This window comes from Primulina eburnea, chromosome 13 (genome assembly GCF_022965805.1).
Source record: "Primulina eburnea isolate SZY01 chromosome 13, ASM2296580v1, whole genome shotgun sequence".
In the NCBI taxonomy this organism is placed as follows: domain Eukaryota; kingdom Viridiplantae; phylum Streptophyta; class Magnoliopsida; order Lamiales; family Gesneriaceae; genus Primulina; species Primulina eburnea.
This window is the reverse complement of record NC_133113.1, coordinates 29636133-29655019: the sequence shown is the minus strand read 5'-3', so window position 1 is coordinate 29655019 and position 18887 is coordinate 29636133. Positions and strand designations below refer to the sequence as shown.

The 18887-nt window shown below is 33.4% G+C and overlaps 1 protein-coding gene and 1 non-coding gene across 2 annotated transcripts; both read right to left on the bottom strand.

Moving 5' to 3' along the window:
- Positions 1-8074: 8074 nt before the first annotated feature.
- Positions 8075-17080, bottom strand: LOC140809017 (protein NETWORKED 4A-like). Its single transcript, XM_073166470.1, has 3 exons — positions 16294-17080; positions 15536-15644; positions 8075-9789 (listed from the first exon to the last, which is right to left on the bottom strand). The coding sequence occupies exons 1-3, from the start codon at positions 16333-16335 to the stop codon at positions 8309-8311; spliced, it is 1632 nt and encodes a 543-aa protein (XP_073022571.1). The 5' UTR covers positions 16336-17080; the 3' UTR covers positions 8075-8308.
- A 1223-nt stretch (positions 17081-18303) lies between these two features.
- Positions 18304-18387, bottom strand: LOC140811016 (small nucleolar RNA SNORD34). Its single transcript, XR_012113409.1, has one exon. It is a non-coding gene; the product is annotated as a small nucleolar RNA SNORD34 (small nucleolar RNA).
- Between the last annotated feature and the right edge of the window lie 500 nt (positions 18388-18887).

Below are 18887 nucleotides of genomic sequence, written 5' to 3'. Positions count from 1 at the left end.
GAAATCTTTTGTGGAATAGCAAGCTGCCGGCAAGTAAAGAAACTCGTCGGAAATTCTGTAATATGGCACATGTAGGAAGATGGTCCGAAAACATCTGTCCAGAATGCCAAAACCAGAAGGAACCGGAATTTGGTAAAGGATTCAAGCCGAGATCTGATCGGAAACACTTTACCGATACCAGTACAAGTGGGGATGGACCACATTCACGATTTCCTCGAGGAAGCCGAAAGCCAAAGATTCCTCGACAGAATTAAAAGGGACATGTGACCCTCCATTACAAAAGCAGGACCACTACCATGTGAGTGGTAGAAACAAGACAACCACTAATTAGTGGAAAAGGACAAAGAAACCACTAATAACAAATGGTGGATGACTCAGCAAGCATTGGATACCAATCTAAAAGGAATCCAATGAATAAAAGTAAATTAACTGGTCCAGAAAATTCATCCATAAATAAGGACAGAAAGGAAACCAGTTAAACACACCAAAATCAAAACTTAAAAATGTATCGAGTATATTTAAAAGTTTTGAAAAGAAGGATAACATACAAGAGGAAAGAGGCAGAAGCTCTTAAATGGTTAGTAAATCATTTCAAAGAGTATAAAAAAGATGAGATTACTGCCGATATCCTGGAAACTCATCGTCAGTGGTATCTAAAAGAGATAAAAGAGGATGAGAAGTTGATGTCAAGATTAATAATCTAGACAGGGACCCCTCAACCACCAAATGGTCCCCAATGCAAGCTGTAAAGGCTTATGAAGATTTGAAATCCGAAGTTCAAATCCGAAGGAGCCTTCTATAAATAAGGCAGGAAGAAGGAAGTGAAGATCATCAAATATTTTCTCCATTTCTTTCATACAAGGTTGTAATATTTTTACAAGTTTTATGAGTGTTAAGAGTTCAGCTACGATAAGTAGCTAAACAAGTTTCTCCTCCTCTACAGGAGGTTACTATGTAATAAATAAATGTTTGTGTTTGAATAAAAGAGATCTTTGCTCTCAGCCCCTATCATGTATTATTTTCAAAAAATTGATCTTTTGCTGTACGCTCTAAGGTAGGAAACGAATTAGAGCTGTGCTAAGTATTGCTGAAGGAATCTGCTTAGTAACCATCGGTTGCGATCGTGTGGTTGGACTGTGAGGAGCAGTTCCTAAAAAACGGTGGATATAACCCGGTGGTACTCTAGTCAAAAAGGTAAAAGATTCAATTTATTTTTCGGAAGCATGATGGGCCTTTTGCCACAAAAAAGAAATCAATTGTTTAAAATAAATATATAAGGGCAAACTTGGAAATTTGAGGGATATGGGGAGTTGAAACAAAGTTTTAATGGGGTAGGGAGTAAAGAGGAGGTTGAGAATGAAAATAGGGAGTTTTTGACAATTTCCCCTTAATTATTATAAATATCTAGATTTATTGATTCATCTATCGATGTTGAATTTCAATTTTGAAGAATTAAAATATTTTATTTTGATGTGTAAGAACATCTCCTATCAATTATATAATATATTGTATTTTCACATAAATTAAAAATATTATTGAGAAAACAAATCATAAAGACTAATTTTTTAATAAACTTTTATTTAATGATATTAATGATAAATCAGCAAACAATAAAACAAATGAAATACAGAAAAATAATTGTATGAAGTTTTCATAATTACAAATATTTCAACAAACTATTTCAGTCGGACTTAACTATCTTACCGAAACTTTTAATATGCAAAATAAATTGTGGGCTTCCTATGCTAAAATCAATAGACCTGACACCTGTAGAGATGTGTTCTGAGATAATTGCAAGTGGACTTTCGAAGAATGTTTATACTGAATTTTATTTGTTTCCTGATTTTTAGAATTTTTCTATTAGAAGTACATCACCAAAAATTATAATTTTCCAAATAGATTTCTAAACTTTTGTTATTATAAGCATTTAATGTAATAAATTAACTTCTCCCATGTTCATAATTAACTAAGAGTGTTTCTTGTGAGATAGTCTCACGAATCTTTATATATGAGATGGGTCTATCATACTGATATTCACAATAAAAAATAATATTATTAGCATAAAAAATAGGCAAAAACTTGTGTGAGACTGTCTCACGGGTCGTATTTGTGAGACGGATCTCTTATTTGAGTCATCCATGAAAAAGTATTACTTTTTATGTTAAGGGTGTGTTTGGTTGAGTTATTTAAATAAGGATAGATTAATAGTCAAATATTTATCGTTAAAATTTTAAGTTGTTTTAATAATCATTTTGACCCGGTTTAAGATCCAATTTTATGGATAACTATTTGATTAATAAAATTGGATCTTAAATCGAGTCAAAATGATTATTAAAACATCTTAAAATTTTATAAATAAATATTTGACTATTAATCTACTCTTATTTAATCCACTCAACCAAAAACACCCTAAGAGTATTACTTTTTATTGTGATTATAAGTAGGGTTGACCTGTCTCATTGATTAAGATCCGTAACACGGTCTCATGTCTAAAAAATAATATTGTGAATATTGTGAATATGGGTAGGGTTTGGTATGATCACACTGATCGTCAACTATTCTTTTGAAATCCAACCACTTTCATAAAATTACAAAATTATAAATTCTTTGTTTTTTTTTTAAAAAATTAATAGATTATATAAGCATTTATATATATATATACACACACAATGCTTGCTCTCATTGTGTCATTTGATGTTTTCTTTATTTACGAAAATATAATTCGTCTTTATAATATAATAAAATTGATGATCTAATGAGTTATAATGACTATTTGTTTATGAAAACGTTATATTTTTTAATTTTATGATTATTTTTCTTTAAAAAAACGAACAATACAAACAAGCAACACATGTATCGAAATACTAGTTTTAATAAAATAATCACAGTTTGCCTATTAAAAACTTGTGAAAGGATGTCATGTAATAATATCAAGTTAAAATTGAAAGATAATTCTAATTTCTCAAAGATAAAGTAGGATTTTGTAAATGTGGGCAATTGATCTTTCTGAATGGATTGTAATTCTTTTTTCAATTCTAAATTTAATATTAAATAATCTTCTTTATTTTATCCACGTCATGTTATATATTTTTTTACAAACCTACCACAATGGATAGGGACCGTATTTTATATCAAACCTAACCCCGAAATTAATTCTTGCAATTGGGCTGATGACATAATATTTTATTTCTATTACAGCGTTACGTAAGGTAGTAAATTCCACTAATATTAAAAAACTTTTAAATTAATTATTAATTTGACTCACGATAACACGGGTTTTTATATATATAATAAAAAATAATATATTTTTTTATAAAAAAAATTCGAAAAATACAATGAAACCAAGAAAATAACCGATAAATGAAAAGCCCAAAAAGTCACAAAATCTACATTTTACAATAAAGAACATATAGATATATATATATATGTATATATCGATTAACAGAGAGTTGACTCCGTTAAAGCAGGCTGACTCTATGATCGGGTAATTGACCCTCCTAATCGGGTTGGATTAATTTAACTTGCGTTCGGGTATGGGATCAGGAATTACCCGGACCCAGCTTATGTAAATGTCGGGTGGGATTGGATTTTTCCTACCCGCATAAGTTTAATTTTTTTTTAAAGCCATTTAAAAATATTTTTACAATAACTATAAACAAATTAAATAAACACTATTGTCTATTACAAAATTGTGTTACAAAAGAATCAAACTAATATTATACAAAAATAATGAAATTATAGTAGTGCTGTCAATTCAATTATCCAAATTTTCAAACCACGATATTTAAACAAGGCCGAAATCCAAACTTCTTTAATTTTATTAAAAATATTATTTTTAATTTTTGGATAAAAATATATGAATGTATAGTTCTTAATAAATTATATTATCAAATTTCTTATAAGTTCGCAATTACTAATACATATATTTTAAGTATATTAGTATAAATATTAAAAGTTATATTTTTTTAGCTTGCATATTAAATAATATTCCATATTTTTTAATAAAAGTATAATATATAATGCTACGCTACACAATCATGATGTGTACCATCTGGCGCCAACCACATTTTTCCTTTTTTTTTTTGTTTTTTAAAAATTAAAAATACATAAGATTCACAATTCATCGTCAAACAAAATATATACAAAAAAATTAAAATTCAGACTTCATCGCAAATGAGATATTCTTTCCCTTCTCCCGCATCATCGATCAATAGTCCCGGAACTCACCTTCCATCCCATCACCAATCTCCGTTGCCTGCCGTCCAAGCTGCCGGTGAAAGTTTTATCAAAGTATGCTTTGATTAATTGTCAATCTTTCTTGATTTGTTGAAGTTTTTTTTCGATTCAGATCACTAATTGATCTACATTTAATATTCAGCGTAAATATTATCTTCTTTGTTTCATTTTTTTTTTATTTCGTATCTCGTGGATTTTACAATGAATTTTTTAGATTAGAGCTTCTAACCTTATATTTACGGGATCTGCAATTTCATATTTACAGAAGAAAGAGGTTCAAAATTTGTGTTGCAGTTACATAAGAATATATCTTAAAAATTGTGTTCTAATTACAGAAGAACAAAGCTTACGACATTTCATTTGTGCGTATAAGACATATACGTTAATTTCAATTATTTTTCTCCAAATCTTTCTTGCTGTTATTAGCTCACCTATTGATAGAAAATGAGAACATCAAGAAAGATAGGAGAAAAATAATGGAAATTAACGTATATATCGTGTACGCACAAATGAAATGCCGTAAGTTTTGTTTTTTTGTAATTAGAACACAACTTTTTAAGCTATGTTCTTCTATAATTGCAACACAAATCTTGAACTCCATTCTTATGCAAATATGGAATTGTAGTTCTGTAAATGTAAGGTTAGAAGCCATAATCAAAAAACCCCATTGTAAAATCCACGAGATACGAAATAGCAAAAAATGAAACAAAGAAAATAATACTTACGCTAAATATGAAATTGTAGATCTATTAGAAATCTAAATCGAAAAAAAAACTTCAACAAATCAAGAAAGATAGAGAATTAATCAAAACATATCTTAGTAAAAGTTTCATCGAAGCTTGGACGACAGACAGCGGATATCGGACAATGAGGTGGAAAGGGAGTTCCGAAACTATATATCGATCGATGATGCGTGAAAAGAGAAAGAATATCTTGTCTGTCAATGATTATTGAATCTTAAGCTTTTTGTAAATATCTTGTTTGCCTATGAGTTATAATCTTATGTTTTTTGTATTTTTAATTTCTTTTTTTTTTTTAAAAAGAAGGAAAATGAGGTGGCGCCCATCATGGTAAACACCATGTACACCATGATTGTGTAGCGTAGCATATATATATATGTATATATATATATATATATATATATATATATATATATAAAGACAAGCTATATAAATTATTTTTTAAAGTGATATAAATTACTTATATATCATTTCTCGAGTTCTATTAACAACTCAATTTGGGAACCAAATTTAAATATAATCAAACTTTTTAATATAAAATTAACTTTCTTATTTATAACCTTTTGCTATAAAATAATATATTAAAATATTAAAATAACGAGTTTATAATTTACCCGTCATTATTTGATACCTGATATTATTCGGGTACATAAACTGAGCCAAAAGGAGGGGCAGTGGATTCGGCAGGCCCCTAGAATTTTTTTTGATTACATAAAGTAAAGTAATAGATTTTAATATATATATATATATATATAAACGAATTATTTCATCCATGATATTAATGATTTTTTAAATATCGTATATGTAATATGGGTTTATTTTATTAATTTTTTAAAAAAATTCATTTTTAAAATAGTATGTTTGATAGAGTTTTGCAGTACCACCATTTGTACGTGGAGGACCATGCGATATTTTCAGGTCCAGCTACAGATTTTTCAGCACACTTTAACGTCTCTTTTAGGTGTAACTGGACGATGCATGTTCGAGAATTTTACCAAAATTAGCTCAAATCTTTACTACAAATAAAGCCAATTAAGAGAAAAAAATCAAATGAAAAAAGAAGAACAAGTATTTGTTTATATGAAAAGTGAAGATTAAATTTTTTATTTTATACAAATATTATATTATTATTTTTAATTTATGATTAATAAATTTTTAAATTTTAATTTTACATGTATTATTTTATTTTTTATTATAATATTTTGTACTAACTTATTGTTTTGACAATTTATTTTATAATGACAGAAAATCGAGGCCAGAAGATCTCGGTGTTCTCTACTTACAAGCAACACACATGTCATCAACAGTTTCTTCCAAAATTGTTGATGATATTGTAAGAGTTAAGCAATCATACAATCTGGTTTGGATATTATATAATGGAAATTATTTACACAATCGTGTCCTTGCATACTTAAATATGGGGTTTTATAATGTTATTTTTTAGTGTTTGACAATCATTTGATTACTACTCTTGTTGAGTGATCGCAACACGATACACACTTTTCATTTTAGATGTTGTGAAGCAACTGTCGTGTTAAAAGATGTTTTGATAATTTGAGGTCTAACAATTGACAGTGACCCGGTGACTGGAATAGATCATAGATGTTTCACATACAGTTGGTCAATGACAATATATATGTCTTGACTTGTTGGGATTTACGCTATCATCATCGCATTTTAAAGGTGGTCAATTGTCTATGACTTTACTATATGATCACTGTGTTTCTACCCTTATTGATGATAATAGTTAGGAACTAGAGGTCGTGAAATACATCCTTTTGTAGCATTGATGTTATTGAAGGAATATTATTCTCGGATTATCAAGGAGGGTCAGCTAAAATCATGTTTTTGCAACTGCTGTATGATATTGATCGTGTAATATCTTATTGTTGGGAGAGTGCAGTTTTAGCATTCTTATACCGCGATCAGTGCAATACAACACGTATAGAAAAATCTACAATAGTTTGACATTTATATATCATGCAGGTATAAATAATATATTTTTATTATTTAATACATAAGTTTTTTTAACATTTTTTATTACTATTAGTAGATGTGAGCATGAAGCATATTTAAATTGGTTAAGTAAGCTAAACTAGAAGTTTCAGTTAGATAATGATAAAATTTGACTGAATCGGATTGATACAAAAGTTGTGATTTCTAAAGTTTTTTTAGTGAACATTGTTCCCACAAGGAAAAAGAGAATGACATAAGGAGTTGTTTAAACATCCGAACATCCAAAAATATCTTTGTATTATTTATATTTCAGTCGATCTACTCTTGATAAACCAACTATTTTTCTTACTTAGCAATTTTTGAGTTTTCAATCTCTCAGTCTAGCATGCTTCCGCATATAACTTGTTTGAATAGCCAAATGACATTGGCTTATCGAGAATTGCAAAATTCAAAGTTGTTAAACCAACCGAATTTCAGACAAACTATTGTGATTGCATATCCAACTCGTCTTCTAAATAGTCACTTGATCCTAATATAGTATATTACTCATGCGACATATTATCATTGTGTGTAACTAATTGTTATAATTAATGAAATATGAGTATTTAAATAATCACTTAAAATTATTGATATCATATAATGAATATAATAAAATTTAAATATTCTTATAAAAATTATTATACACAAATGTTAAAATCATTTGAGACAACAGTCAATATGATGATAAAAAAACCTTTGTCGTCAAATTGACTTCTTTACCATTACAATCGGTATATTAACTCAGTGAAACTGTTATTAATAAAAAAAATATCTAAAAACTTATATATTATTCTGCCTATCAAAATTTTAAAGATTAAATAAATATTTTTCAAATTTTTTTGTCATTTATTAGATGAGTAAATGTTGATTAAATTTTTTTAATTATTTTTTAAAATATGTTACAAAAAAAATTATAAAAAGTTCTGAATAATAATATCAATTTACGAACATTCAATATACCAAAAATTCACGATGACATTGTTCACTAAAAAATTGGAAAACATAATATTATATATAAAAAATGCATATTTTATTTAATATTTTAAAAAGTAATGATTACTTAATTTATGAAAGTAACACAACACTCAAAATCGTATTCAAAAACTGTATTCAAAATTAAATAAAATGATTATTAAAACTCAGGATGCCATTACAGGCAATCGCTTGTGGCCCAAAATGACCTGGCGAAGCTGATGATACCCATCACGGTAATGCTCGAGCGAGAAGCAAAGCTGCCTGATTGCCTCTCGTTTCTCTTCTGCTCCTTCGAGAATGGTCTCTTGTTTCCTCTCTACTTCCCTTTCCAGTTCTTTAACCCTCGATCCCAGCTCCTCTGACTATTTGTGCGCCCTCTCGGCTCCAGCAATCAGTTTAACGTGCTCAATATGCAGTTGGTGCAGATGTTTGCTCATTTGATCGATCTGATCATCTTTCTTGGACATCTGACCTTCGTGTTTGAGCTTTAATGAATCAAAGGTTTTGTTTAGTTCTTCCAAGCGACCATTCCTCTCAGTAATATCAGCATTTAACTGATCTATTTGAACTCGGAATTCACCTTCATTTTCGTCTTTTCCAGCCTTGGCCTGTCTCAGTTCGTCTTCTAAGGACTGACGACGTAAATCCAATTCTTTTATGTTGTACTCCAAGTGAGTTTTTTCTGTCGTCATTCTTGATATCTGTGATTGAAGTTGCTCGTTTTCTTCAGATAAGCTCATGTTGGCATTAGATAACATTTCTTTTAATTCCCGGATAACTCGATCGCTATCTGAAAGGCAGGTTTTGTACCTGATTATTTCGTCTTGCATCTCCAAAATCTCTCTTTTCTCTTTCTTGAGTTCGTTTTTTGTGTCCGATGCCTCTGTTCGAGCTGATTCGAGCTGATTCTGCATGTTCTTAATCAAGGAGCCCTTGATCATAAGTTCCTGCCTGAATTTTTCGATTTCCTCCACTGAATCATGAAGCTTCTCTTGCGCGATTCTCAGCTCTTCTTCAAGCATCTGAATGTTGTGGACAGAGTCAGAATCCTCAGCCTGTGAACGATCGCTGTTTTCCCCAAGCTCTTGGGCTGGACTTAGCTCCTGTAATGAACTAGAATCCAAGACTGTAGGATCAGTAACAAAATTGTTTGAATCTTCCAAAGGCTGATGATACTTTTGAAGCTCGGTTGTCAAGTGAGTAATTTCTTCTTCAGAATGCTGTATCTTTTCTTTAGCAACTCGCAGTTCCTCTTCATAAACAGCTATCTTGGAGAAAAATTCAGCATTCTTGTCGAGGGATTTCTTATGATCTTCAGAAATATTTTCTTGGAGCATCTTCACCTTCTCTTTAACCTCCCCAAGCTGGTTCTCTAACTCAATATTCTTCTGACGCAGTTCTTGTGTCTCACCACCATTGCTCGGGGTGATATTGTAATTATCAATGGAGGAGTCATCGGTTTCCGATTCAGAACTAGATGGTCCATCTCCTTTATTATTTAATTCCGAGCCACTTCCACCACTACCGAGAAAAACATCAAATCCCGCTGCACGAGAATGGGACTTACCATGAATTTTCTTCCGATCAGAAGAATGGATACTCTGTTCTGAACCAACATCAGAAACTCCAGAACCTTGAGATACAAGATCGGAGGGTATGCTTTTTCGGAGTTCTCCGGCGACAACATCATATCGCTCAGCCAATGATCGATGTGTTCGATAAATCTCCTCAACCAGATTGAGCAGTTCTGGTCTCCTCTTATAATACAGTTCAGCCCTTCTGGCAAATGAATCTGTGTCCGCTTCGACGATTTTTATTATTCGTTTGACAAGCTCCTCCATTTCTGAAAAATCAATAAAATTATCATATCTTGCGTCATACTTTTTATTATCACTGGACTGGACATACAATAGATTACTGTTTTCACCTCAATGGTTATCCACCTAGGCATAATTCATAAATTGTATAAACCCCAACAAGGAAAATCTTACACTAAGAAGTTTGGCAAAGAGTTTCAAAAAAACAAAAAGGTGCAGCGAGAAGTCGATTTAGTGGAAGATAGATCTGCTGAAACACCACAATCAGACACATCAAATGGTGCTCAAATTTTTACAGCTGCACAATATGCAAAAATTCTGATGCTACTTCGAAATTCGAGTCTTCAATCAACAACACAGCCAATGGTGAATATGGCAAGTAACAATTCACATTCACATCATGCCTCACATGCTTGGATAGTGGATACTGGAGCAAATGAGCACATGGTTGGAGATATCTCCTTGGTGAAAAATTCGAAGTCTACAGCAGATTCCACTAAATCTGTGAGAATGCCAAATGGTAGTCAAACATGCATAAGCAAGATAAGGACTGTACCTATTACCAATGCCCTTACCCTGGAAAATGTGCTATATATCCCCAATTTCAGATTCAATCTCTTGTCCATTTCCAAATTCACCAAGCATCACCATTGCTTTGTCAGTTTTTATCCATTTTTCTGTTTATTTCAGGACCTCAAGACTGGGAGGATAATGGGTATTGGTAGATAAGAGGGTGGACTCAATCACTTTACCCCAAGTTGCTTATCAACACAAAAACTAGATCTCTTCCCTTTTGAAACAAGATGTAATACTTTGACACTAGACAAGCCTTTTGTTTCTCAATCTTCTGTCAGCTTTTATGATTGGCATAAATGTTTGGGTCATATGTCTTTTCGTAGAATGAAATTACTGTCATTTATGTCCAATATTTATGCATTGCCACATTGTTCTATATGTCCTATGTCAAAACAATCTAGGTTGAGTTTACCCTCTGAAAGTCACACTAAAACTTCTCGGGTGTTTGAATTAGTGCACATGGATATATGGGGTCCATTCAACACTCCTACATAAAATGGAGAAAAATATTTCTTGACCATTCTAGATGAATTTTCTCGAGGCACAATGTTCCTTATGCATTCCAAACTAGATACACTTGGGATGATTCGAGTTTTTCTTGCCATGGTTGATAATCGATTTTCGACCAAATTTTAAATAATTAGGACTGACAATCCAACAAATTTCTTCAATTCTGGTTGCAATAGTGTTTTTCAATCCCTTGGGATAATATATCAAAGCTCTTGTCCATATACTCCTCAGCAAAACGGAGATAGACACATTCTTAATGTGGCTAGATCGTTGAAATTTCAGCCTTCTGTCCCATTAAAATACTGAGGGGATTATGTGTTGACAACGGTTTATTTTATTAATAGAACTCCTTCCCCTATTTTAAGCAATAAGACACCTTTTGAGATTCTTTTCCACAAGTCCCCATCATTTTTTTTTTATAAGAAACACAATTTTATTAATAATTTTGGTTAAAATGATTACAAGAGTGGACTAGTCGTCCACTAGCTTAGTTTTTCGAAAGCGTTTAAACACTAATGTCTAGCAATATACAAAATCCCAATTTCTCATCAAATCCAAAAAGGAGACATTCGTGAAGTCTTTGCTGTTTCCAATCCACAATGCCATGTTGAGCTTGATGGATTCCCAACAATCCGCTGAATTTGTCTCAATGTCTTGGAAGATTCTCCTATTTCTTTCTAACCAAACCATCCAACAAATGCAGTGAACGACAGTTTGCCAAAAAATTCTGCCTCTAGTTCCCTTCTGCTGACCCAAATCCAGATTGTACAGCTGTTGTGTTGTTTTAGGTGTTACCCAAATCAGTCCTAGCTCTTGCAACGCTGAAGCCCACAGATTTATGGAAAATGTGCAGTGAATAAGCAAATGGTCTTGCGTCTCTGTTTCATTTCTGCATAACACACACCAGTTGGGGCTCAAAGTAGTACTTGGGTTTCTTTGTTGAATCATCTCCGAGGTAGGTATTTTAACCAGAACAGCTGACCATGAGAAAATCTTGATTTTATTTGGGACTGGAACTTTCCAAATGAAGGGGAATAAGAGAAAAGGAGGAAATAGATCATCTGGGAAGAAAGATGCATAGAACGAAACAACCGAAAAAATACCTGAAGAATCCTCACTCCACTTAATGCAGTCATCTACCCCTTCGACTAACCTGACCGACTCTAAAACGACTAGTAACTCTGACAACTGACTAAACTCATATCCCTAACCTCTCTTCTGAAATGAAGATCCCAGGAAAGATCGGATGAGACACTATTAAAAACCGCAAAAGAAGATATAGGCATATTGTGAAGTGATGATAAACGAAACAAAGCTGGAAAGGAGTCTTGAAACGAGGAATCCCCCCACCATCTGTCCTCCCAAAATCTAATCTTATCCCCTCCTCTCAGAACAGTGGTAATTCTCGATTTAAAAGTCGGGTAAATACGAGAAATGTACTTCCAAGGGCATCTGAACGTGGTATTTTTTGCCAATCCCGCCTCCCATCCATTATCTTGAAACCCATACTTGCTAACAATAATCTTCTTCCATAAAGATCCTTCTTCATTGAAATATCTCCACCACCACTTTCCAAGCAATGCTTTATTTCGAACTATCAGATTACCAACTCCCAACCCCCTTTTATCCTTCGGCTTGCAAACATTATCCCATGCGACCAAGTGAATGTGTCGATCTCCGTCCGCCCCATCCCAAAAGAAATTCCTTGAAATCTTGTCCATTGAAGCTGTTATACTTTTTGGGACTTTGAATAAGGACATATAATATATCGGAATAGAATTCAAAACCGATAAAGATCAATGTTAATCTTCCCCCTTTCGACAGGAAAGATTTCTTCCATGAGGCCAATTTTTTCGACATTCTATCCAGTAAGGGCTGCCAGAAATAAGTTGATAATGGATTGCCCCCCAACGGAACTCCCAAGTATAAGATAGGCCACTGCTCCATACCACAACCCAATTCCAGTGCTAATCTCTGAACTTCTCCTTGTTCTTGGTTAATTCCCAACAAAGCACTCTTTTCCCAATTGATTTTTAGCCCAGACATACCACAAAAGAACTCACCACTTGTACCATAAATCTAATGTGGTCATCTGTTTGCCCAAAAAAGAGTGTCATCCGCGAATTGAATATGTGATATCTCAATCTTATCCCTTCCGACCTCTATGCCTCTTATGTAATTCGTTGCTTTACCTTTTTCGATCAACTGTACAAAAAGGGCATAAGGTCCTAGACTTGCATACCAAACGAGTGTTTGTTTCTAGAGATGTAACTTTCCATGAGAATTTTTTTCCCTTTATGGCTGAACATTCTCAGGCTCCTGTTTTTCCATGTACTACTCCTTTCGTGGAAGATGGATCTCCATCAGTTAACACTCAAGCTGTTGCCTCAGCTCCTGTCACTCATTCTGGAGTTTCTACCGATCCACCATTAGGAAGGTCTTCTAGAACCATTATTCCTCCTATTTGGTTGAAGGATTTTGCTTGTTCTCAGCTAACCAAAACCAATTCGCCATTTGTTCTTACCCCATGTCTAAGTACACGACATATTCGAATTTTTCTCCTTCATAACAAGATTATCTTGCTTCTATGTCTTCAGTTATAGAGCCAAATTCTTACCATGAGGCTATCACAGATTCTAGATGGCGAGATACTATGAACTTAGAATTGGCAGCATTGGAGAAGAATCATACTTGGGATGCGGTTGATTTATCATTGGCTGTCAAGCTTATTGGAGGTAGCTAGATGGGTTTACAAGGTTAAACTTAAATCTGATGGGACAATGGATCGATTTAAGGCGAGACTTATGGCTAAGGGTTATATGCAGCAGTCAGGGATTGATTTTCATAATACATTTTCACCAACGGCAAAGAATGTGACTATTAGATGTTTCTTGAAAGTAGCGGCTGTCAATCGTTGGTCACTATTGCAGATGGATGTCACAAATGCATTTACAAAGGGATTTGGCTCAAGATATATATATGACTCTCCCGGAAGGCTATAAAGAGCAAGGGGAGCGCGCAAGGTCTGCAAGTTAAGAAAGTCCTTGTATGGATTACGACGAGCCTCTTGACAATGGAACACTAAGTTTGCAGCGGTTATGTTTGAAACATGCTTTCGTCAATCTCAGCATGAATACTCATTATTTGTCAAACATGAACCACATTGTATCACTCTTCTTATTGTCTATGTAGATGATATTGTTATCAAAGGGAGTAGTTCGAAGGCAATTCAAACACTTCAGAATTTTTCACATTCCAAATCGCAGATTAAGGATCTTGGAAACCTAAAATATTTTTTAAGGATTGAAGTTGCAAATCCAAAGAAGGAATTTACTTAAATCAACACAAATATGAGTTGGAACTAATTGCAGAGACATGTGTAGCAGGTGCTCGGCCATTTGATACCCCGATGGAACAGAGTAAGAAATTCACAAGTCATGAATCGGATGTTATCATGCATAAGTCTAGTCATGACGGTTCTGAAGATGTCTTGTTGAAGGATGCAAGTGTATATAAACGATTAGTAGGCCAATAGTTATATTTGACAATTACAAGACCGGATATATGCTATGAGATGCAACATTTAAATCAATTTACTCACTCACCAAAGCAGTTGCATTTGGGTGCAGCCATTCGTATAGTCAGATACCTGAAGAAATCGCCTGGTTTGAGTGTCATGTTGTCAGTGAATGCATTCTCTCCTCTTTCTGCTTAATGTGATTCAGATTGGGCTTCATGATGACACGTCGTTCTCTCACATGATATTGAGTTAAATTAGGAGACTCTCTATTGTTTTGAAAGACCAATAAGCAACGCACCGTCTCCAGATCCTCGGCAGAAGCCGAGTATCGTGCGATGGCTTCCACAACTTGTGAGGTTGACTGGATTTCTGTATTGTTAATAGATATTGGTCTAAATGTGTCAGCTCAAACCACTCATTTTTGTGACAACACTGCTGCTATACACGTTGCGGCAAATCCCAAGTATCATGAATGTACAAAGCATATTGAAAAATTGATTGTCATTTGGTTCGTGAACGAGTTAAAGATGGTACGATATTTACCGCACATATTCCCACCACCGAGCAACTGGGTGATATCTTTACTAAAATGTTGGGAAGCCCTCAACATTCTTATTTGGTATCCAAAGTTCGTTACCTCCATCAACCTTGCAACGGAAGTTAATGTGTTGTCTGTTTTTTTTCTCTCTCAAGGTTGCTGTGTTGTTTGAGTTGCAACCTTGAAGGGGGGATGTTGAGCATATCAGAATCAGAAAGCGTATTAGCGCCTCTTAGTTTTTTACCCTTCTAGAAATAAGCTTTTGAATAGTGTTAGCATTGTAACCCAAGTTAGTTTTGCATATTCTCAATAGAAACATGAATCTTCCGATCGCTCCAAGCACAACTTCAACAGAAACCAAAGTCCACAATATGCAAGAGTATAGTAAATGACATTCTGTGACACGTAATCCTTTTTAAGATGAGCGGTTCAAATAATTTTCTGTTACTACTACTGTTTCATCAACTGAATGTTCGTATGTGCCTCAGTACGCTTATTGTGTACCCAAACAGCTTTTTTAAGTCATCGAATACGTTACGAAATCAATGTAATGGAAACCTTATATTCAACCAAATGTAGCCAAGCAATTATACAATGTTAAATGTATGTTCAATTCCAAATATCTAACCTTCAAGATTTTCTTGTAACCACTTGGAGTTTGTAGGACTAATGTGGCTATCCCACCACCAAGAGTGAGACTTCTTTGATTTCAATCTCTTCATTCTATTTGGCCTGGCCTATAGCAAAGGAGTTTAAGATCTCGTGAGAAACAAGCAAATGGATAGCGGCAAAATAAACAAACTAATCTATAATAGTGTTAATATGTATGTATGCATCCATTGCATTACATTAAACTTTTACTATCGACTCTCTTAAGTTCGCCGCACTAATTTACTGTTAAGAATCATCCGCAAATTAGTCTGTAGGGACAGACCTAGCAGGAGGGAGCAGGGCCAATATTTCACATTTAAACAAAAAGAAATCTTGAAGCTCTGCTACTAATTTGTCTAACAATTAAAGTCTAACAAAATATATCATTTCCGATAACTCATTCAATAAGTATGAGTTGCACCTTGAAGTCCGTTTTACAAACTCACATCTTATCATATTACATTTTCATAAATTCTCTCAACTAGCGTCTGATACACGTCGTTATGTCGAGATATATAAATTCCCTTTTAGTAAACACTAAGGTGACTTTTGAAAAGTATCTAAGACTTGAACGCTGCTACTTTGATCTAAAAGTTCGGTTCACAGGCATTCGGAGTAATACTTCTACCAGTGGACAGAGTATGTTCAACCAGAGAAAATTTGATGTTTGATCAAGATTTTGCAATTTCGAATCTGTTTGTACACTAATAAACCAAAAATTTTAGTTTCGATTACCTTTGTTTCATCTCTATGTGATGTACTTGATAACTTTTGCATGTAAACAATCAAAGCTATCAACAAATAAAAATCCGAAAAATGAAATTAAAAAAACCTATAAAATCAAAGTAATAAAAAGTAACACCGGCAAAAGATGGTGGATAGAAAGAGAACAAAAATTATGGTGTCATATAAGGTACCGGAGCAGTTTATCCAAGGCTCCAATCATTTATAAAACAGTAAAGATAATAATATTAATAATAATAATAATAACAACATTTTCTTTGATAAAACAGAAAAAAAATGGATAACAGAGATTACTACTAACTTAATTATATTATTTATGTACACAAAAAGCCAGTCTACTTTCCAAGAAAGGAGCTAAATTCAGCAAGTTCATCGCGATAATGACAGCTACTTCACTGTAGTATCACAGCTATCAACAAATACAAATCAGAAAAATGAAAGAATTATTATGAATATTATTGTTATTAGATATGATTCTCGTGTTAAAATGGAGAAACTTGTGAAGATGGGAAAAGTTTCAAGTTCATTCAACAAACAATCACCCAACAGAAGCTTCTCGGCAAAGGTTCAAATTTCAAGATCAGGAAGCAAGCTATTTCCAGTACTAAATCATAATCCCCAGCAGCAAAAACTAGAAGGAAAAAAAAAACGAGATAAAGAAATCAGTGGAAGAAGAGGGATTTTCATGAAATCAATAGACAAGTTACCAGAAAAATAAAATAATTATGCGAAAAATAATCGAATAAAAGTCGTGCAAAAAGAAAGCAAAAGAATGGCCAGAAAAATGGCTCACCTTTTTGATTATTTCTTAATGAAAGAAATCCAATGGATCTAGCTTCAGCGAGACAGATCGGAAAGAGAGGCTACGAGGAAAAGTACATCCAGCGTATACTTCCGTTATATATCTTTTAAGTCAAACGTAACCTTATCTTTACATGTACCTATCTGGTATTTGTTCGAAGTCGTTTTGTACATGTTGAGTGAGTATATTTTCACAGAGTTTGTACATGTAAACGTTATTTAAAAAATTTATATTATCGAATTGAAATGATGTCCACTAAAAAAAATTAAGTTACCAATTTCATTCTGGAATTTTGGTGTCAATTTTTCTGATAATGAGTTGTTTGTTGTTCAAATTATTTGTTGAAATGGACAAAATCGGAGAAAACATCTGCAATTATTTCAACATTGAACCACATATAACAGTTGTGAATTGAATCTAAGTCCCCTTACAAAACTTTTGTTATTGGGTTATCACACACTTTCACATGTTTCTAGCGATTTACACGACATCATCAAATTATCTAAATTTTGGATAAGAATCTACAACGCACTAGAATACTCTTGTTGACAAACCTTTGCTCCAACAGCTTCTAAAGTTCCTCGAACAATGTGATCTTACATCGCATAAATCCTCAACTCTTCCCCCTCTTACTAAAACCGAAGCTGCTTGCATTTGAACATTCAACAAATAACATGTAATTTTCAAGGTAAATTTCTTTATTTTTTTTCAATAGAGATCTCCCAGGTTTCACAGGAACTAGTTTATACAAATATGAAGGATACAGATTTAGCTCCACCCCGGTTTTTGCTACTTTATCCGTTGTAGTCCTGGTGTTGATGACCTTGTTGTTGCATAAAGGTAGAATAAAACCAGGAATAACTGTTGAATCAAACTGCACAAAAAGCTTCACAAAACACATTGAGAAAACTACAGTGGTTTCTCTTAAAAGTCGATATTGGGAATGTTGATATGTAGTTTTCATCTGCCTCCATGTTGAATCCGAATCTTAGAAAACAAGGAACACAACGTGGCTACGTATATGTGAAAGATGAATTTGAAATGAAAGATATCATGAGTTAATTTTAAATTCATCGTAATTTCTATTACATCTACATAGATTTAGTGATTGCTATATTAGAAGAATATACATATTAATCCAAGTAATCAATTGGATTTCAAATCAAAATCCATTAAAAAAAAATTTCATAATCTTCAAAGGGGGCCTCAGAAGTAGTCGATAACATTCTTCACCTAAAAAAATCAGACAATGTAGGCAATAGTTTCGATCATCATAGGCCCCCGAAGTAAATTTTAAACAAAAAACGAATGGAAAAGGGAAATGCTTCTGAACATTCACGACTCTGCAAGCAGCAAACAAGCTGTTTACGCTTACATCTCCGCCGCCTCATGCCAGATTAGACCCGATACACGGATCCGAAACAAGATAAAATCAAATTTTCAGAAAATCAGAACCCGACACACAGATTTTACCTCCCAAATTTAGTAAAGCAAACGTTGATTTCTGAGATTTATTTATTCCACCATTTCAGCTGTGGGATTCTCCAGAAAACATGAAATCTAGAGAATGCTGCTGGTGTGCTTGCGATTGTGGAACCTGGCGGCCGGGTTACGGACTCGAGGGTTTTTAAGTTTTAACTTCTGTAGTTCAGTGGATATGGGCTTATCAGGTATTGGGCTTTTCGTAAATGGGTTTCAACCAACGGGCATTTGGCAGAAGAAGATATTTTTCACAGCCCAAACCCACTTACCCCAAAATGATAAACAAACGATCTTAAAACTT

Excerpts from the sequence above, each read along its gene's own strand:
- LOC140809017 (XM_073166470.1), bottom strand. The coding sequence starts at position 16,335 with ATGCAAAAGTTATCAAGTACATCACATAGAGATGAAACAAAG. Across the intron at positions 15,645-16,293 it reads CACATAGAGATGAAACAAAG|GCCAGGCCAAATAGAATGAA; the intron begins GTAATCGAAACT and ends CCTTTGCTATAG. Across the intron at positions 9,790-15,535 it reads GTTACAAGAAAATCTTGAAG|AAATGGAGGAGCTTGTCAAA; the intron begins GTTAGATATTTG and ends TTGATTTTTCAG.